At 42.0% G+C, this 22,641-nt stretch overlaps 1 protein-coding gene across 8 annotated transcripts in view; it reads right to left on the reverse strand.

The window, feature by feature from the left end:
* Positions 1-22,641, reverse strand: part of elavl2 (ELAV like neuron-specific RNA binding protein 2) — a 103,523-nt gene that overhangs the window by 52,950 nt on the left and 27,932 nt on the right. For 3 of the 8 annotated variants that reach the window (XM_038804639.1, XM_038804638.1, XM_038804642.1), the window contains exons 2-4: positions 17,762-17,852; positions 13,302-13,557; positions 2,063-2,071 (exon numbers count right to left, since the gene is read on the reverse strand). In XM_038804639.1, coding sequence (XP_038660567.1) covers positions 2,063-2,071; positions 13,302-13,557; positions 17,762-17,833 — 337 coding nt within the window. In that variant the 5' untranslated portion in view covers positions 17,834-17,852. The remainder of the gene's footprint in view (positions 1-2,062; positions 2,072-13,301; positions 13,558-17,761; positions 17,853-22,641) is intronic. The other 5 variants (XM_038804641.1, XM_038804643.1, XM_038804640.1 and 2 more) reach the window with 4 other exon arrangements.

The following is a 22,641-nucleotide window of genomic DNA, read 5'->3' on the forward strand; positions in this document are numbered from 1 at the left end:
TCAGTCACTTTTGTAACATTAACAGCATAAAAAGCGGACTGTCAAAATCACTGCACGTTATTAGAATCACATCTCAAAGCTAATGCAACACAGCCATTCAACACCATTAGGCCAAATTAAACTGATTTGATAAATAATCATACAAATCCAGGAAGTTTAACAATGGATTCTCAACCTGGTATCATTGAAAGTAGCCACAAAGCCGAATTGTAGCAAAGTCCATTTATGAAAGGAAACCTGCTATCCCTCACCTAGTCTGGTCGACATGGAACTTCTGACCTGCCCTAATGAAATTAAAATCGCTTATTGTCACAAGTAGGCTTCAAATGAAGTTACTGTGGAAAGCCCCTAGTCGCCACATTCCGGCACCTGTTCGGGGAGGCTGGTACAGGAATTGAACAGTGCTTCTGGCCTGCCTTGGTCTGCTTTCAAAGCCAGCGATTTAGCCCTGTGCTAAACCAGCCCCTAAACTCAGTGCCCAAGCCAACTCATTACTGCCACCACCTTCAGGAAAACTAGAATTGGGCAATAAATGCTGGCCTAGTCAGCACTGACTGCATCCAATTTTAAAGGGACTGCACAACTCCAATTAAATACTGAACTTAACCACCTATCAAATTTACTTCTTTCTCAATCCTATTCAGAAAGTAGCCTGGACCAAGGCCAAACATTTTATTTAGTATGGTTTTGACAATGTTTGTAAAGGATCTTGTATGATTTATAATAGCTCCTAAATAATAATTCTAAACAAAGTTAGGAGTGGTGCATTTCATTATAGAATCACTCTGGAATCATAATTTTACTTGGGTGCAAGTATTAGTCTCAATTCTGTCATTGGGTGCAAGTATTAGTCTCAATTCTGTCATTTCAACTTTGTACTTGAGCTCCAGAAGAATAGTAGAATGCCACAAACATTATTCAGATTTGTAAACTTTCACTGAACACCAAGTCAGTGGAAGCCCAAAATGGCTCCCTTCCTTGCAATGCTTCTCAATTTTAGTGGGTAATTAAAAACAAACGCAATCTACTCCTGAACTATACAAAAAGGTAAAACTATGCTCCAATAACCTTTGGCAAAAGTGGTAGTGATTCAGATTTATTAGGCTCCAAATCCTTGCTTTCACAAAGATACTGGTAAAGAGCTCCACATTTGACACACAAGATGCAAAATACATACTCAACACTTTTACTGCACAAGGCTCCTGATGACTTCTTGATGTAGGTGCTGCTGGCAAGGCTGCCATTTATTGTGCATCCCTAGTTGCTCTAAAAGGTGACAAGCAATATATAGTTCTGATACAACAAAGTGGCTTACTTTACTAAACCACTTCAGGGGGCAGTGCAAGCCAACCTGTTCGCATGGGACTAGAAATATTTTCCTTGATTAAAGTCCACTCCTGTTAATATTGCTCAGTATCATCCCTTAAGGATTGTTCAACCATTCTATTGTAATAGGCTCCCTATCATGTTATACCTTAGTCATTCCAAATCCATTAATCACAGATTATAAATTAATTGGGTCATCTACTGCTTTCTTTGGTTGAGTATTATACTTTTACCACCTAGTGCCAAATAAATATTTCCCCACTCCCATCCCCAATGACCAGGCTCTGATTAGGTCATCCTGCTCATCTCAACTCCCCCACCAACAGTAAAGGTTTCCTTGTACCCAACACCTACTTTCAAAATCCTAAAAAGAAAAATCACCCTTTAATCGCCCATATTCCAGAGGATACAAGCCTAGTCCATCTTCATAATCCAACCTGGTAACATTGTGGTGAATTTGCACAGCATTCCTTCCAAGATCAGCTTATCCCAAGGTGCAGTGCTTGAAATTGTACAAAATAAAATCGGAAATGGTGTACAAAGCTCCAATTGTACCACAACTGAGATTTGGCAAATCAAATTATTTGGAATAACTAGCAATGTTTTTGTCACCCTCTGAAGGGGAGAAAGGTACAGATATTGGCAACCCGAAATATGTTCCCACAGGTGTTAAATTGGAAAATCAAGGCTAGGAGCACTACTTTCAAGTTTATGGTGCATATCTATTTAATTGTACCTGCAGAGTCTTGTCCAAGGTGTGTTTTTTCAGAGAGGGAAGCGAGAACACAAAAGTTGGGGTGCGGGGTGAAAGAGGAGAAGGTAGGTAAGAACATAGCCTAGTCAGTTATTCAAAGCAAGAACTGAAGATAAATGTTGCAACAAAATTAAGATCAGTAGGACTTCAGGTACATGCCACAGTTTGACGCCTACTGATAATTATGTTGGTAGCCAGACATGAATTAATGACAAAAAGAAAATCTTTTCAATTCTGGAGTACTGCACCATACCATTATCCTCACACATTACTGGAGCAGTACAGCAACATTTATAACTCGAGTATCAAAAGTGTAGCCAATATAATTTTGGAAATGGATAGGAGATCCTTGACCAGGGAGTCCCATGGCAAACCAGAGGTACTCCACAACAGGATGTTGATAATGAAGGGTACAGCATTCGCAAGGATGCTAATGCAACAGCAAACCACTACAAATGCTGGAAAACAAAAATAACCTCGTTCGGAAAGGTCATCAACTGTTTAGTTCTCCAAAGATGATGCCAAACCTGTAGAATATTTCCAGCATTTCTGCTTTATTTCACTGGAATACTGCCTGGCAGAAGAAAAACAAACAAAAACAAAATTGGAAAAACAGTACCTGTATCTGGTAAACCAGGATTGTGTTATGGGATAAAAACAAAACAAAATGCTGGAAAAACTCATCAGGTAGCATCTGTGGGGAGAAAAAATGTCAATATTTCAGGTCAAGTGACCCCTCAGCAGAACTGAAGGGGGATAAAACATTGAAAAATCAAGAATTAAACCAGTGAGAAAATGGGAAGATGCAAGGAGCAGGAAAACAAAAGGGAAGTGGTGATAGGATGGGCATAACAAATAATGCATCAGACAGAACATATAATAATGGGCCTAGCAAAAATTAAAAGTTGTATCCAATAACGTGCAAATATAAACCATCCGAATGCAACTCTTTCCTTCCCTCCCACCTTCCAAGTCTCACCCCTTGTTGTATATTCAGTGTACCTTTGAAGAAGACCTCAGCTTCTTTCTCCTTTAATTCATTGACACTCATGAACACTCTTCACCTGGACCCCTTCCTCCATCTGGCCTCTTATCCTCTCTAGATCTTTTCACTGATCTGTCCACATGACATTGGCAGTCTCAATTACTATGATCCATTATTCACTATGCACATCCAACCCCTTGACACCTCCATCCTCAGGTCCAACCAATCTCCATCTACTACCAGTCTCTTACACCTGGCAGAGCTGGTTCTCACTCTGGACAGCTTCCCCAAGTAAAAAAGTCTTACTATGGGTATCTGCATGGATCAGTTAGGTCGGCCTTTCTGCATGAAACATGCATTATTTTACTCCTATTTGTGCCCTCTTCATCTGCCCCCCCCCCCCCCCCAACCTCTTCAGTACTTTGGATTGGTGCCACCTCCTGCTCTCACCATCAACTAGATAGTTAGATTTGAGTTTCCAATTTTCACCCTTCCCAATCTTCACCTGGTCCATCTAGACTGCTCTTATCCAACTTTGCTTCTGTAAACATTCACTGTAAACCCACAACTGCCCGATTACATTTCTTCATACCCTGCTACCTGAAAGGACTCCATTCCATTCTCGCCATCTTTGATATCTGTTCTGTCGATGCAACATTCCACACCAGCACGACAGACAGGGCTTCCTTCAATTGCTCTCACCCCTTCCCCTCACTCCCAAAACCATGACAGGTTTCCTCTTTCAGCATTCTGAATAAAAGGGATAATTTCCTTCATGATACCCCCGTACACTCAAGTCAGTTCTAACACACCCTCCCTCGGGCACTTTTCCATTCAGGGGCAGGAGATGCAACAGTTGTACTTTCACTTCCTCCCCTCTCACAGGTCCCAAACACTTGCCAGATGAACTTGCACTTTCATCCCTGTTCACGATGTGGTCTCCTCCATATCAGAGACCAAACGTAGACTGTGACCACTTTTCAGAACACTCCATTCAGTCAACAAGCATGGCCCCGAGCTCCCGATTTCTTGTCATTTCAATTCTCCACCTGGTTTCTTTTCTGACCTTTCAGTTCATGGCCTGCTAGTGGCCCAGTAAAGCTCACGCAAGCACCTCGTTTTGGCACTCTTCAGCCTTTTGGATACAACAGAACAATATTAGAACAATGCCTTCATTTTGAGCTATATGTTTTTTTTGTTTGGGTTGGTTTTGTCTGGGTTCCTTATCCCTTCATGTTGTATTCAGATGGTTTTTATGTAACCATTCATGCCTCATTTGGACATAACTGAAACAAAGAACAAAAAGGTTATGAAGATAGATTAGAGACGTTGGGACTGTAGCCAAGAGGGAGATTTCATCAGAGATATTCAAAATCATTGAGGGGGTCGATAGGGAGAAACGATTCTCAATAGTGAAAAGAGTGCACAGAGTAAAAGCAACAAGGAAAAACTTATGTATTAAGTGGTTATGGTCTGGAATGCACTGCCCAAGTGTGTGGTGGAGGCAGACTCAATTTAAGCATTCATATGAAAATTGACCAGCAAGAGAATGGCACAAAGTGAATTGCTCATTTAGAGAACTGGTGCAGACACGAGGACACAATCACCTCCAGTGTTGAAACAATCCTGTTACCACACTCTTACCACTCTCTCTAAACAACAAGATTTAATAGTGCAGTAACTAATCTCCCCTGTTCTGCACTTGGATCAAAGAGCTTCCTTTGTTCTTTCTGACCCCCTCCAGTTCTTGCATTCCTATCTTTCTTCAGTTCTAGTGAAAAGGATAATTGATCCGAAGCATCAATTCACTCTCTCCATAGATGCTGCCTGACCTGCTGCATTTTGCAGTATTTGCATCAATAATATTTTGCTTTTGTATCAGATTATCAAGTTATGGGAGAGATGGGGCAGATAGAAACAGAGCTTAGAAAAGTAAAGAGGAACATTTCGACTTGGATGGGAGAAGACGAGAGTCTGTGATTGAAGTAGTGACCATTTTCAATATTGAAAAATTGCTTTGATCGGTGGTAAGCAGAGCTTTAACTTGTGGAAAATAAAGTGGGTCATGGGACCTGTTCTGCAGTCTGCCTGGTGGCAAGTCTGGAGCCAGCCCGAGTGGTTTGATTGCTAAAGATCAAAGGAAGGGCTAAATTGTTTTACTAATACAAGGATGGAAGTATTCGTGCTTGGCGACAACAGCAGCATACTGATTACAAACCTAGAGACCAAGTTGCCAAATGTCCCAGAAAGGTAACATGTTGTAAACAGATGGAAGGGAATTGGAATCAAGGATAGTGAATTAGCATTTCGACCTAGATACAAGGTTGTGTGTGTTGCACACAAAGCAATGCATAAGAGGGGGCACAGGAAGCCATTTTGAGATTACATTACAAGTTTGTACACACTGACAAAGTAATTGTGTAGTCAGACCAAAAAGGCTGATTGGTATTACGAGCTATAACAGCCCAATGAGAGAGTGAGGGTGTCTCTAGCTGAAGTTTGCAGTAGGTTTTAAAACATGAAATCTTGACGTTATTCTTTTGCTGTTAACTGAAGTTCAAATGGAGATTGAAACAATTCATCGGTTTAGATGATGAATTTGTCTTAGCTTTAATTCCAAAAGACACAGAAAGGCAAATGGCATAATTGAAGATAATTTTTTAACTTGGGTAGCTACGGTGGCCTCATTTTCTAAAGAAGGCAACTGCGTACAAACATTTGTATTGAATGGGCTGCAAGCCTTGAAGACAAAATGTAGGTTTCTAGAGAGATGGAAGTAAAGAGGCGTTTTGACATTATATTTTACTGGACCTCCAACCATTTGATCATCCAAGGCAGATCGGAAAACTAGTTTAGCTAAAACAAAAAAATCTGGTTTAGTGTCGACTGTTAAGGCCAGCACCAGTTCATACTGAATATTATACTTTATTCATGCACATGAAGCAAAGCAAATCTATTCAAATAAAGGACTATGATACCAAGATATCACACCAGAATTTGTAGCTGAAAACTGCCAAAATTTGAAACTAATAACCTTTCTGGATAGAGCTATCAATTTCCATATCCGAGAGAAGAATCCCACCCAACGCAAAATTAGATCCAACATTTTAAAAGTGGCACTTCAGACCATCAGGTTTTATCAGCACTACTACATTCATGGGATGTGGGCATCTCCAGCTAAGCCAGCATTTATTGTTGATCCCCAATTTCCCTTGGTCGTGAGCTGCCTTCTTGAACCATTGGTGATTATAGGTACACCCAGAGTAGGTTTAGGGAGGGAAGACTACTTGAAAAAGGGTGAATGTGCAATTTGAAGTTTTGAAATTAAATTTAGAGTAACCAATTCATTTTTTCCAATTAAGGGGCAATTTAGCGTGGCCAATCCAACTAGTCTGCACATCTTTTTGGGTTGTGGGGGCAAAACCCACACAAACACGTGCAGAATGTGCAAACTCCACACAGACAGTGAGCCAGAGCCTGGATAGAACCTGGGTCCTCGGCACCGTGAGGCCGCAGGGCTAACCCACTGCGCCACCGTGCTTCTCGCAATTTGAAGTATTGCGCATCAAAGGGAGGCCTATGTGTTAGCTCGAAGACGAGCCTCGATCATGAAAAGGGATTGTTGGCAAATATGTTTGGCAAGATGCTCAAATTCCACTGTAAAGGGACATCTCAGTTATCTATAAAGGGACATCTCAGTTATCTAACTCAGAAAGGATCTTTTTTCCAATTACAAAAGAAAATCTGTTACAAGTCACAAAATAAATCTCAAATATTTGTATCCAGAATAGAATGAATATACATCAGCGCAAAGTCAAACTAAATCCTCACACTGGGTTTATGGAACTTCAATGTTTAGGAGAGAAGACTGGAGACAAGTATTAGTAGAGCTGCAAGACAACATTTTGTGACAACATACAGATTCAGAGAATTAGCACCAGGTCTTCTTTCCAAAGGAGACACAAGGTCTGGAGATAACTGCTGCAATACAGATCCAAATCATTCATCGGCAACATGATTTTCATAATTGCGGAAATTAGTTGACACCTACTTTTGAATTGAGAAATGCAAAGTTAAAATTTCACCTTTGGTACATGATAACTCCAAATGTTGGATTTGAGCACACAGGCAGATCTAGAACTGGAGGAAAATCACCTGTAAATTTCCTACAATTTATGTTTTGAGTTCTGTAGAAAATGAACATGAACAATGAGGCAGTAATGTCATGTAACATTAAATGATTTTATGAAATCCTTAGGAACACTACATAATCCACTATCAAAGTGCCTTTAAACTAAGGCACCATCTCCTGCTTAAGTGACACGAGTAAGACAACAGAGTGTTCAAGCCTCTGAAACACGGTACGGTGGCAATCCCAAGGAAAGTTGATTGCGAGAGCAACGCAGTCAAGAGTCCTGGCAAGGTCAGAGGGGAGGATCTAGAAAGCTCAATCCAAGCCGAGTCTTCAACAGTGGATCAGGCGGAAGATACTCGTTATGGTATCAACTATTGCGATGGCGGTTGCAGCAGCGAGATCCCCAGTTTAGAGATTCCCTGGTCAGTGGAATTAGACCTCCCTTCTGTCACACATAGTGTGTCTGATGAGCAATGGCATACCCACATTAAGCGATTTCTCGCACCAGGTGCCCACAGAGGGAACAGGCACCCCAAGACCTTAAGTGGTGCAGAGCAAGGACAGAGCCCTCAAGAGACAGAAAAATCTTCAGCCTTCGACGGAGAGAATGCTTTGAAGAATTCCTAAACAGTAAAACAACCATAGAGCAGGACGTGCTTGAGGAAATCCACCAACTACCCATCAAAGATGATCTTGGACTCCCAAGCATGGATGAACTTGAAGCCACCATTAAACGCAGAAAGAATGGAGGAGCCACAGGAGTGAATGGGATCCCAGCAGAGATTTGCGAACTTGGAAGAGAAGACTACCCGTCCTCTTCACCAGCTGTTGCTGAAAATTTGGGAAAGGAAATTTTTTTGCCGACCTCAAGAGATGCAGTCATCATCACTATCTTCAACAAAGGAGACAAATCTCCCTACTACCCATTGCCAGGAGGATCAGCACCCGAATCTTCGCTAGCTGCCTTCTCCCACACTCTGAAGAAATCTTCCTGGAGAGCCAAAGTGGCTTCCGATCAAACTGTGGAACAGCGGATATGATTTCCACTGCTTAGCAACGCAAAATGCCAGGAGCCACATAGACCACTCTACATGACCAAAGACTTTTGATTTAGTCAGCCAGGAAGCACTACGGAAGACCCTGTCGAAGGCCATCTGACCAGGGAAATTAAATCAACATTTTCTGACTCCTCCATGACAAGATGTCTGCGATGCCTCACCAATGAAAATAAGGCAGAGACAGAGGTCAAGACTGTAGTCAAGCAGGATGCATTATTGCTTACACCCATTTTCTCCATACCATCGCCACTACGATCCCTCACCTGATCAAGAGCAAGCTTCCCAGTGGCGTGCAGTGGCTACAGGATGGACAGAAAACCTTTTCAACCTCAAAATGGTTGAAATCCAAAAAAAAACCCCAAAAAAGACTAACGTAATTGGCAGATCTTCAGTGTGCAGATTACATCGCCATTCCCACTCTCCCTCAGAAGAGAATCTCCAAGCTTTTTGCAGACACTTTGTAGAAGCATACCAAAGAATTGGTCACAGCCTCAACCTCAATGTCCGATCTGTGACATCTGGGCAGCAGTGGTTAGAACTGTTGCCCAACAGCTCCAGGACCCTTCAGGTGAGGAGTTTTCACTTTCTCCCAGTGTCTGCATGGGCTTCCTCCGGGTGCTCCGGTTTCCTCCCACAGTCCAAAGATGTGTAGGTTATGTGGATTGGCCATAATAAATTGTCCCTTAGTGTCCAAAAGGTTAGGTGGGGGCTACAAGGATAGAGTGGAAGTATGAGTTTAATGAGGGTGCTCTTTCCAAGGGCCAGTGCAGACTCGATGGGCCGAATGGCCTCCTTCTGCACTGTAAGGATTCTATGATCTCCTTCCCGAGGACTGCAGTCTTAAGACAACCGCAACATCAATGCTGACACCCAGATCCTGATATACAAGGCAGTCATCCTCCCAACCCCTCTATGCGGCTCAGAAACAGACAAATACAGAAGCCCCTCAAGGCCTTGGAGAGGTATCGCCAATACTAGTCGAGAGACTGATTCATCGCCATCAGCTGGAAGGAGAGGAATACTAACATCAGTGCCCTTGAAGGAGCCAAGAGCACGAACATAAGAGGACATGACCATTCGAAACAAAGTACGCCAGCTTTGGATGTCAAATTCTGACTGCCAGAGCGCAATCATCTTTGTCCAGCTCAATGAAGGTTCCCAAGAGGATGACAAGGGTAGCGCTTGAAAGACACCCTGAAGGCTTACCTCAATAAATGTAACACAGGCGTCAACAGCTCGGCAACCCTTGCTCAGAAGAGAGCAACTTGGAGGAACCTCCTGAATGAAGGGACACAATTCTTTTGAGGAGAACGGTCAAGAGGTGGCCGAGAAACTGAGTCCGAGAAAGGAATACCAGTAACCCAGAGGCCAAGAACTGATCCAACCTCCCAGCAGCACCTGCCAAGTGCGCGGTCAATGATGTGGCTCTAGGATCGGGCTATCAGCCCTATTAGGAACCCACAGAACCCATTACCAGTAACACAAATTTTCTTAGGTGTACAATCATACTTATTAGAGGCTGATCGCCAAAGATGTTGCAGGACAGTTCTCTCGATGTGTGAGCAGTTCTCCCTTAATTTACTATGGAGAACAATTCTATTAGCTATGTGAGGCATTTAGCTCTGCAGTTTAACTGCTGAATTTCTTCAGTAACTGCACTCAGTCATGAAGTGCTATAAAGAAAATTGCCAGACCAAAGGTGCTATACAAATGCAACTTAACCTACTCACGGTGTTGCCCTATGCGCCCAAAGGTAAACAACTATTAGCACTTTAGGAAACTAAGGATTTAGTACAAGTTCAAATCTTCCCAGATGCAGCTCTGGGTTTACAGTCAATTGATCAGAATCCATGACTAGGACAAAGTCATGCCTGCAGCACAAGCAGTCTAAACAGCTAGAATGAAATATTCAAACCAACTGCCATTTTGTTTTTTGTTAATTTTACTTATATTGTCTCAACGGAGCCACTCGTAATTTTTAACTTTTCCTAAGAAAACCAGAGTATCCTCGTTTATGGTGCTGACAGTATGCACAAGAGTACACCTTCACAACCACTTCCTAGGACCTGACTTCACAATTCCTTATATATTCTAGCCTCTCCTTCCACAATTAATAGCATGATGCATCCAAAATGAGAAAAAAAGATTACATATTTAGTGATCTTCGAACCATTCATCATCCAGAGTGTTGGGAGTGGACTTTCCTACAGGGCATTTAGTTGTTACATCACTAAACTGCTGATACAGGAAATTATTAACAAGCCTGAGAAAATTTACCTATGCAAAAGATTCATTTAATTTTGTTTTGTTATGCTAAATTATGCACATTTAATGTGAGGTACCAATTAATAGCATGATGCATCCAAAATGAGAAAAAAAGATTACATATTTAGTGATCTTCGAACCATTCATCATCCAGAGTGTTGGGAGTGGACTTTCCTACAGGGCATTTAGTTGTTACATCACTAAACTGCTGATACAGGAAATTATTAACAAGCCTGAGAAAATTTACCTATGCAAAAGATTCATTTAATTTTGTTTTGTTATGCTAAATTATGCACATTTAATGTGAGGTACAGTTAGCTGAGGTACAGTTAGCTTTAGGCACCAGAGATTACTGTTGCAGCAAACCCAAGCAACTAAACCCCAAAACTCAGTTCACGGAATTTGTGGCTTTTGCCAGAACAACTTTAGTTTGCTTTACATTGAAGAAAGTTCAGATTGCTTCAGGATAAAACACACAATCTTGCACACATCTATCCATCTCAAATTTGCCCTTAAACATGCGTCAGAGGCCTCTTTGCAAAGCAAAGATCCACACTACTAGCATTCATGTGAAAAATAATTTAAAACTCAAATAACGTGGCACAACCCAATCCAAATTAAGCCAATATCCAGGAATCCTCACTGTGGGAGCTGCATTAGCATCTAGGTCCAATCAGATACTTGCTTCACATTCGAACCGAGACAGAAGCTTCTGATTTTACTTTGACAACTTCTGGAAAATAGATCTCGGCAGCAACCTGCTTCAACAATTGTCATCCTAGAAACTGTCACTTTGTCCAACATTACCTTTCAGTCAAGAACAATAGCCCGTTTATGTTAGATACTATTTAATGCATTCTGTACCACAGGGCTTCTCCTGTAGGGTCAGGCAAGTCCACACTATCTCAATTCTAGCGCTCTAGCATTGGGAGGAAATTTCTATAATGTTTAAAAACTTAGTTTTCCAGAAATAACAGTAACGTCAGGTAACTTTATCAAATGCTTTAGACATCTACTTAGTAGACATTGGACTGAAGGAAATAGTAAGAGAGAATCCAGGGCAGTCACTGTCATACTGGTTCCTGGATGTAAAGTCTCCATAACGGAATGGTGAGAAAGGCCCAAGGCTATTTGAAACTATGCAGAAAGTGCAGGGTTTAGTTTTGAACGGCCCCCAGCTGAAACACAAGGGCCAGATCACTATTTGTACATTCCAGGCATGCTACCCCCATCAGTATCTGTAGCAGATCAAATGTAAGTAGTTATATCAGCAGAGATGCAGTCAGGCTTCAACTGGACAAGAAGAGTTCATAGATCTTTTCACATTATATTAAAATTATTTTCCTGCTGAAATTATTTTTGTTATTGCGAAAAACAGGTTTAATCACCTGCACTTGTGTTAGAGAGCAAACAAATTGCAAGTACAATTACAAGAACAAAAAATGCAGAAAACAACTTGTCAATCAACTTAAAAAAGTAACAATCAGGCATGGACTGACTGTCAGAATTGGTGACAATAATAAAACTTCACCAGAAGGATGGAGAGGGGATGGAAAAGGTAGTCGTCGTCAAGTCGGGGAATACTAGTACCCATCAGTAGTACTTAATGGAGGGAGATAATTCCCTACAAACAACGTTTCAGACTAGAAAGTGCAAAATATAGATGATATACCATAAAACAAAATAATCAAACAAGGATGGTATAAAATAACCCAAGATATGGGAAAGATGCATAAAGGGTATATCCTGGTTTGAGACTAACAAAAAAGGTAGTAAAGGCTATCAATGCAGATGAAACTTGGAAACGTAGTCAAAAACAAGGATACCAAAAAGATTTCAGAAGGACAGACTGGTCAAAATCAGAAACCGTGGCAGATGTAATTTCGCAGAAGTGTGAAATGACGTATTTCAGTCAGATGAATGAGTGGCAATATAAACCAGATGGTGTTCACACAGATGTTTGAAGGTGGCAGGACAAGTTGACACAGCTGTTTAAAAACAATTCTGACCCTTAGCATGATGAAAGGCCTACGAATACAAAAGCAAGGACAAAACTTAATAATGTGTTCAATTCTGTGCTCTGCAGGGATGCAAAGGTCTTGGAACGAATGCAGAAGGAGATTTACAAGAATTGTACCAGGGATGTGAGAAATACTGGAGCTGAGACTAGAGACATTGGTCATTCTCCTTAGAACCAAATGGTTAAGGAGAGATTCAATAGAGATGCTTATAATTATTATGAAGGGTTTAGATCGATCGATCAATAGATAGAGAAGGTTGGGAGGACTTAACTGACAAAAGAACAGATGCAAGATGCTAAAAGGATTGTGGAAGCATTCAAAATGAAAATAAATTCAGGGTTATAGAAAAGGCCAGTGAAAGGAATTTTTAGGTAGCTCTTCCAAGTGACATCCTCCTATACTTAGCAGTTCATGATTCTAATAATAACTGCAAACCATTTTATCTTCATGCGACATTAACCATAAATAGATCTGTTATTGTAAACTTTCAAGGAATTCCTTCAATCTTAGATGGCTGAAGCAAAATTAAAAATGAGAAATACACAAGTGAGCCAATATTCAAATGGAATTACTTAGATGCTATGATTGGCAAATAATGTCAAGAGCTTCAGGTAATATGCAACCAAAATATCAGGGTCTGTGTAGAAAACAGTCTGCACTGGAAGTTCTGCAAATGTAGCCATTTAAAAAAAATAAATATATATATATATATATATATATAAACACTGAAGCAAACCGAACACAAGTGTCAAGATACCTGTTATTTTGTCCCGTACTAGTTTGCAGGATTCTATTTCACCAATGCTGCCAAACAGGCTTTTGAGTTCCTCTTGTGTCATGTTTTGAGGCAAGTAGTTGACTATTAAGTTGGTTTTGCTGTCCTCTGGCATGGTGTTACTGTCAACAGGTGATGAACAGTTGTTTGTGCCAGTGTTCGTGTTTGAAGGGCCATTTGTGGTGTTATTACAGGTTGGACCATTGGACAGTTGTGTTTCCATGGCAGCAATTACCTGCTATATAAAAGATAGAAGTCAATGTTACCTTTTTGAACTCATTTGAACAACTCATTCAATATTGGTTCAATTATCTTTCAGAAATGACAAACTCAAATCTGATAAGCCTAGTATTTAAGCCTGCTCTTGCCTCAACTTAGTTAACATATATGGAATGCTGTCACAAAATTAGCATTTGTTTTCATTCTCAACACATCACAAATCCAGTATTTGTATCCACTGCACACTGTCCAATTGATCAGATTATAAAAGCATTGATATTTCTTGCATCACAAATTTGTTCAGTTAGGATGAAGGGTATATACAAATTGACAGATGACAAGTGCTGCTCTGCATTGATCTGTATTTAGGGCCTTGCGTTCTTCCTCTGTTGAGGGTTGGACATTCAAGATGCAGATGAAAGCAGGAAGCTACAAAGGGACACAAGCAAATTTGGTAATGGGCAAAGGGAGGTCTCGAATCAAAGGCAGGAGAATTTTCTTAAATGGTGAGAAACAAATCAGTTACACAAACAAAAAAGCCAGTAGGCAGGCTAATACAATGTTTGCCTTCATCAAGGGGCTGGTATAAACAGGGAGCAAGTTGTGCTCGAGTCTCGGGAGCCTTGGACAGACCATATTTGGAAGTTCTCAGTTCCCCACACATCGCAGGAAGATTATTGGCCTTGGAGGTGCAAGTTCAGCAGTACAGATTAAATCAGATTTGGGGACTATTAATTGAGGGCACGTAGTTTATATTACCTGGAGTTTAGAACACTGGGTGATATAATCAAAGTATTTAACATCTGAAAGAGATAAACCAATTCCTCTGGTGGGGAAATCCATAGCAAGGCATATTTTCTTTTTCAAAACTCTTGCAATGCTAAATTTAGTACTTGGATCACACTTGGTCGTGGGACTCTCTTTTCCCCCCCAAAAGATGGGAATCTTGGGTCAATTGAAATTTAAGACAGATCATTGGATGTTGTTAGTGATAGGTAGCTAAATGGAAGTGAGGTACAAATTGGCCATCATCTAACTAAATAAATGATACTGGAGGTTCCGATTGACCCAACTCCTATTCCCATGATAAGAGAAGAGGAGAAATTGCCTCTTGGATAATAGCAACATCATATGTCATAGATGGGGTACATCTAGTATCTCCGTAATCAATAGTCTTATCTTTAAGAATAGATTTGTAACCAGAGTAACAATAACTATGAATCAGTGCAGAATTTCAATTACAATTTTTAAACTCAAAATGCTGAAAGCAATAAGCAAATCTTAATAATGCAAGATTTGAAATTAAAAGTCACATCTCCATAAAAGAACGCTGTGAATGTGTGACATCGCACAAGATCACAAATAGTCTTCCACAGATTTTAAAATTCACTAATTTTTTTCTAACTTGATCTCATTACTTTAGGAGTTACCCAAGTCTAAGTTATTTAAATAGCCATAATCTTCAATGTTCTGTAACTATAAATAGCTTTATAAGTCAATTAAGCTTTAAATTCTTATTTTGCTTTTGTTTCTTTTGGGGTTTGATTTCCCCCCCACATTTTAAAGACAAGGACTTTTAAATGCTCATTTTAAAAAAAAAATAGTTTATTATTTGTATAAGTGACTCATGCCTCAACTACACTGCAGGATTGCTGGAACTATGCATGAATAGTCATGTATATCTACAGCCACTAGACCAATGCCACCTGGTGGTGAAATATTGTCGTGTTGCTTTACTGTAGCCTATAAATAGCACGGATGACAAACCCTGCCATATACAAGGGTTAATAAAACATCTTAGTAACTGAAACGGTCTGGGACATATATGACTAGACCATCGCTTGCAGTACCCATTTTAAAATCAAGGTTAGTCCTGAATACATCACACATCAAGCTAACTAGAAACAAAATATAGCATTGGCTGCTGGTGATTTACATTCAGAACGGAATCAAAAACCTGACTGGTTAAATTATGAAAATAAATGCCTTGTTTTAAAAATGTCTAATACATCAACATATTTGTACATAAAATATTTTGGTACCTTTCAGTTGAAATAGTCATCCACTATATTTATTGTATGACAAAACACGTATAGTTTTTTTAACACTCAATGGGCAGAAACTAACACTACAGTGGACAAACATTCTCCTTTATTTGGTCTGGTAAAGTCCGTTTTTCCCTTTCTCCTTCCACAACTCACTCAAACTAAAAACAGTTAAAATTGAACTTTTTAAACTGCAATCCTTAAATGTGCCATCCTATCACAAAACAAAAAAAGTGTAACTTGAAAGCAAACTAATATTTAAAAATTCACATTTGGTGCAGATCAGGGAATTTTCACAGGAAATCTGTATCGGGTGGAACACTCAATTCAAGATATGCACGCCCAGGTGAAGCTCTGCATCATCAGCATGATCGCTTCCTCTCCAAAATAATGCACTTTTGCCACAAGTGGGAGGTTTCAATATTTTAAGACACAGGGGGGTCATCAATTGTCTGTACTTGCAGAAGGGCAAGTTCTGCACAATGACAGCAATCATTTGCAATTGTTCAACTGCAAAAACAATTATTTGCCTTTTCTGATGAATGCTGATCTTCCTGGACCACTATAGTAAAAGATGTCTTGTGCATTTCCGATGTAGATAGACACCATCCAATCCTCCTCACCTCTATTCTATTAAACTGCACTGTGAATAACCATAGAATTTATAGAGCAGAAGGAGGCCATTCAGCCCATCGAGTCTACACCTGCACCCAACCTAAACCCACACTCCACCCTATCCCCGCAACCCAACCTAAAAATCTTGGACATTTCATTTCAATTTAGCATGACCAATCCACCTAACCCACACATCGTTGGCTGTGGGAAGAAACCGCAGCACCCAAAGGAAACCCACGCAGACATGGGGAGAACATGCAGACAGTGACCCAAGCCGGGAATCAAACCCCAGCACTGTGAAGCAACAGTGATAATCACTGTGCTTGTGCCGCCCATAATGCTAGATGTATTGCACTAGAATTTGGAACACGAGGAATATCCAAGTTACCAAGAAAAATGCATCATTAGCTGAACAAGACTATTAGCATCTTGTAGCAAGGCATTCTATTACAACCCTTTGAAACCAAAGCAAAATAATGCAATTGACATATTGTATTGAACTCAGAATGAAGTTAGGTGTCTCAAAATAATTTAGGCTTACAATCTGTAGCTGTGATTAGGAGATAGCACCAGAGTAAATATTTAATTTGGTAACAAAGTTACTAAGAATTTCAATTGAAGTATTTTAGTTTCATAAATACATCCGTTTATTCAGTTTAGACATTGCAAGGAGATGCAAATGGAGGTTTGTTTAATAATTAAATTCAGTTGAACTAGTATTCCCACATTGCACAAAACAGAAAATCTGCATAAAGTCACTACCTTTACCCAAGCAAGTGGAAAAATAAAATGTGCTCCTAGCCATTAAATATTCAGAAACCTGGCCTTCATAAGAATTACGAAAGCAAAAAAAAAAGCTTGCAAAAACAAGTGCGCAGCACTTGCAAGGGGCAACAATCTAGACATTCACTGCCATGATTAGTCAAATATTTAAGACATTTGTAATGACAGGTTAAAAGATCTATCTAGGATTTCAGGTGGCAGAAATAGTATTAGGCCAGAGTTCCAGTGAACAGCTGCATTAAACTAGGCACTCTACGATCTTTCTGTCCAACAGGCCAGTTTCTCTGAATTTTTTTAAAATCACTACATTTCACTTAAGGAAATTTGCATTTGAGTCACCACATACACAACCTTAAAACAATTCAGATTCAGTGCTATAAATATGGGGGCGTAGCAAATTATTTTAAACTCAAACATGAAAATTTCACTCGTATGCTATTTGCAACTCATCTAGGAGGTTAAGTTAAACTTGTTCACCACTACTACAGCATAGTACAACAAATCCCCACTTTCAGCAAACACCATTATTATACAAGCTCTAAATCAGACCATACCAAAAATAGTTGCATTGGCTTCACTTTACTTAAGAGCTAGTATTTTTGTAGATGGAAGTCTCATGCTGTTCCAAAAGAACCATAAATATTTCTGAACCAATTACATTTTTGCAAGACTACAGTACCTATGACAACAAGATGCATTATAGGTTTTTGGTATGGCCTCAATAAAAAAAGATAAATATATCTTAAGTCACTACTGAATTTAAAGAAAAATCCCACAGACCCCAGTCCAAGGCTCTGCAGCCCACGAACCACTTCTAAGCAGAGTAGCCACATCACACAGTCTGACTGCCATGTTAGTTTGGAGTTGCCGTCTGCAATATGGACACAAAAGAGTACCGTATGTTAGATTAACAAGATAATGCAAAAAAATCAGTTTACAATGCCTTATGTATATTCAAAGCATGTCCATGCAGTAAAGACAATTTGAGGCAATTCCAATCTAATCTCGTTCTAAAATAATTACATACAGATGAGAATTCCCCATGCATAAGTTAGTGTAATGTATCAGCTATTGATGTGGAGGGATATTGATAAAATTGCAGCCAGGCTCTGCAATTTTTAAATCAATACATTCAAAAAAGCTACATACAAAATTGTAAAACAATACTGTATTTCCACCAGGACAAATCTCTACTTGAGTGAATGATGCACAAGTGGGTTTCAGCAATGTTTAAAATCAGAAATCTATTTACATATGCTCCTAAAACTTTAAATTTAAGCTTGGCCTTACAAGATTTCTCTTTAACTGGAAGGCTTTCAGCATATCACATACGATAATCTGAACATTCTACTATAAAATGCTTCACAAGAGTTCAATCAATCCAGAACCTCAGTCAGTGAACTTCTAGAAAGGAGGCATCTGGCTACTGCAGGAAGTTGGTTTTCTTCGTAACAGGCACTACTGGGGAAGATTAAACTCCAGGGTAACAAACTAATTAAAATTGAACTAGTTTGTTGTACCGCCACTGACATGCCTTTCCATTTTCACATGAGAACATGAACCACCATCAACTCTAGAAAGTTCTAACTTTAGGTTTAATAGTTTAAACAAAGTTCAGGTTACAATTGGACCTTGCATCAAGGTTTACAACTAAGAGTTCAGGTACTCATTCTACACATTTAGAATTAGCTCACGATTCCAAAATCCATCAACACAAGAACACAGCACTGAGTTCAAGACAGCCCACTAATTTCTCACAGCAAGGGTGCACAATAAATATAACTGACAGCAATTCCCACATTTGAACAAGGTCAAAACAAAAGTCACACTGAAGAAACTAAAAGCATCTGTTTTCTATTAATTATGCTGTACAATATTGATATCCTTCACTGTATGAAGACAATACATGAATTTGACTTGCTAAAACCAAGTGCTTACTGTACTTCACAACATCCTTTATGCATGAGAATGGATTCAGAAATTTAGCATATTGCTCATCTGCCAATGAGTTTGAGTAAAAGAATGTCACTATGCAATTTTTTTTATGGGAAGCACTTCAGACTAATATCAGAAGATCTGACAATAGACAACCTAAAAATGCTTAGAGGACTGCAGCACAGACCAGTATTGAACTGTTGGCTCAGGATAATTCAAAAGACACATCTGCCATATGCAACTCATGTTATACTCAACATCCCAAGGTTACAAGCACGAGAAGCTCAAGAAAGTACCACCATTATAGCAAAAACTTCTTTTGAACTGAATCAACTTTCAGAAACTCAGTTATGCGCTATGTGTAAATTCCAAAATTGATACCAAATTCAGCATATCATTAAATGTAGTTATGCCACAAACTAGAGTGGAACACAGCAGATTTTAAGAGTCCACCTTTTTTTTTGGATATCCTAGTGTGATAGTCACCACTGATGTATATATAGCTTTATGGTAAGGCCCCTGTACTACAGGTACGGGGGTAGATCCCGGCCTGCTGGCTCCGCCAAGTAGGCAGAGTATAAATATGTGTGCTCCCTGTACAGCAGCCATTTCTTCAGCTGCTGTAAGAGGCCACACATCTCAGTATAATAAAGCCTCGATTACATTCTACTCTTCTCTTTCCGTAATTGATAGTGCATCAATTAGTGCATCAATTTATTACACTGAGTTTTTCAGATATGGACCTCCGCATCAAGCCGGATTGCCTGCAGCTGCATCCTCAAGCAGACAACGCCAAAAAGGACTCTGAACATTGGCTAGCCTGTCTGCGCCAGACACAAATTCTAGAAGCACAGAAGCTCCAGATCCAACTGAGCTCCAACGTCTTTCCACTCGTCCTAGACGTGCCGACTTACGCAGAGGCCATGGCACTACTGAAAGAAAACAACGCTCAGTGGACTAACAAAATCTATGCCAGACACCACTTCAAGCGGTGCCAACTTCCCGGTGGGTCGGTGGAAGATTTCTGGCGCGCCCTGCTCGCCCTAGTTAGAGACTGTGACTGTCAGACCATTTCGGCAACAGAACAGTCGAATTTGCTAATGAGACACATATTTGTTACGGGCATAGGGTCGGACTACATCCGCCAGCACCTCTAGAAGGGGCCACGCTCGACCTCGCGGCGACCAAAAAACTAGCACCCTCACTTATGGTCGCTTCACGCAACATTCAGGCCTATGCCCCCTACCACGCTGCCCACCCCCACTGTGCATCATGGACCTCGCAGACAGCCGCCCATTCGTGGACCCATCAGCGACCGCCCTCAGCCAACCCCACGCCTGTGCTGCACGGCAGCCAACCAACCCCAGGGGGTCCAATACTACATCGGTGGGCAGTCAAAACACACCCGACAGCGCTGCCCGCCGCAGAACACCCTCTGCAAGGCCTGTGGCAAGAAGGGACATTTTGCTGCAGTGTGCCAGGCGCGCAGGGATGAACGAGGGATGCCGCGTATCCCCTCCCTCGCATATCTGATATGGTCAATCAGATTGCACAGTACCGGGTCTTCGACATTGGACCTGAAATCTGCCTACCACCAGCTCCCCATCCGCAAGGCGGACCGTCCATACACTGCGTTCGAAGCAGACGGCCACCTTTACCACTTTCTTAGGGTTCCCTTCGGCGTCACCAACGGAGTCTCGGTCTTCCAACAGGAGATGGACCAAATGGTTGACTGGTACGGACTGCGGGCCACTATCCCGTACCTTGACAGTGTCACCATCTGCGGCCACGATCAGCAGGACCACGACGCCAACCTTGCCAAATTTCTCCACACCGTCACTCTCCTCAACCTCGCGTATAACAAGAAGTGTATGTTCAGCACGAACCGCTCAGCCATCCTCGGCTATGTGGTCCAGAACGCAGTTCTGTGGCCCGACCCCGATCGCATGCGCCCCCTCATGGAACTCCCCCTCCCCCACTGCCCAAGGCCCTCAAACAATGCCTGGGGTCCTTTTCGTATTATGTCCAGTGGGTCCCAAACTAGGCGGACAACACCCGCCCACTCATTCAATTCACTGTTTTACCTCTGACGGCCGAGCCTCACCAAGCCTTCAACCGTATCAAGGCCGACATCACCAAGGCCGCGATTCACGCGGTCGACGAAACTTTACCATTCCAAGTGGAGAGCGATGCATCAGACGGCGGTCTGGCCACCACCTTCAACCAGGCAACAAGGCCCATGGCATTCTTTTCCCGCACCCTCCATGCCTCCGAAATTCAGCACTCCTCCATCGAAAAAAAAGAGGCCCAAGCCATTGTTGAAGCTGTGCGGCATTGGAGGCCTTACCTGGCCGGCAGGAGATTCACTCTCCTCACTGACCAACGGTCGGTTGCCTTCATGTTCAACAACACAGCGGGGCAAGATCAAAAACGATAAAATCTTGAGGTGGGGGATAAAGCTCTCCACCTACAAGATTTTGTATCACCCCGGTAAGCTCAACGAGGCCCCCGATGCCCTATGCCAAGGTACATGTGCCAGCGCACAAGTGGACCAATTCCAGACCCTGCACGACAACCTCGGTCACCCAGGGGTCACACGTTTTTACCATTTCATCACGGCCCGCAACCTGCCTTACTACATCGAGGAAGTCAGGGCGAACACCAGACTGCCAGGTCTGCGCGGAGTGTAAACCTCACTTCTACCGGCCAAACAGTGCACGCCTGGTGAAGGCCTCCCGCCCTTTTGAACGCCTCAGCGTGGACTTCAAAGGGCCTCTTCCCTCCATCGACCACAACACGTACTTTCTCAGTGTGGTCGATGAATACTCCCGCTTCCCCTTTGCCGTCCCATACCCCAATATGACGTCTGCCACCATCAAAGCCCTCAACACCATGTTCGCTCTGTTCGGTTAACTCGCCTACGTTCACAGCGACCGGGGATCGTCATTCATGAGCGATGAGCTGCGCCAGTACCTGCTCAATAGGGTCATTGCCTCGAGCAGGACTACCAGCTACAACCCCAGGGGAAACGGGCAGGTGGAGAGGGAGAATGGGACGGTCTGGAGGGCCATCCAGCTGGCCCTACGGTCCAGAAATCTCCCGGCCTCCCGCTGGCAGGAGGTCCTTCCCGACGCACTTCACTCCATTCGGTCGCTCCTGTGCACCGCGACTAATGGAACTCCCCATGAACGTCTGTCTTCCCTAGGAAGTCCACCTCCGGGGTTTCGCTCCCGACATGGCTGGCAGCTCCAGGACCCGTTCTCCTCCATAGACACGTTCAACTCCACAAGGCAGACCTGGTGGTTGAGAGGGTACAGCTACTTCATGCCAACCCGCAGTACGCTTACGTAGCATACCCCGACGGCCGCCAAGGCACAGTCTCCCTCAGGGACCTGGCACCAGCTGGTTCCCCCTCCAACCCGGCGTCACCTTCCCTTCCCCCAGCGCACCCCACCACAGCCCCCGCTCCAGGACAATCCGTCCTCCCCTTGCCCACACCCGGGGATGAAGAAGATTTTGACACGCTCCCGGAGTCATCGAAGACCAAGCCACCGCCGGAGTCGCCACCAGCACGACGGCGCTCTGGGCGACAGATCAAGGCACCGGACCGCCTGAATTTATATTATCGGTACTTTTAAAACAATTTTCTGTACATAGTTCTCCACCACCCCCGCCGGACTCTTTTTTTAAACAGGGGGTGAATGTGGTAGTCACCCCTGACGTAT

This window comes from Scyliorhinus canicula, chromosome 8, assembly GCF_902713615.1.
Source record: "Scyliorhinus canicula chromosome 8, sScyCan1.1, whole genome shotgun sequence".
NCBI lineage: Eukaryota > Metazoa > Chordata > Chondrichthyes > Carcharhiniformes > Scyliorhinidae > Scyliorhinus > Scyliorhinus canicula.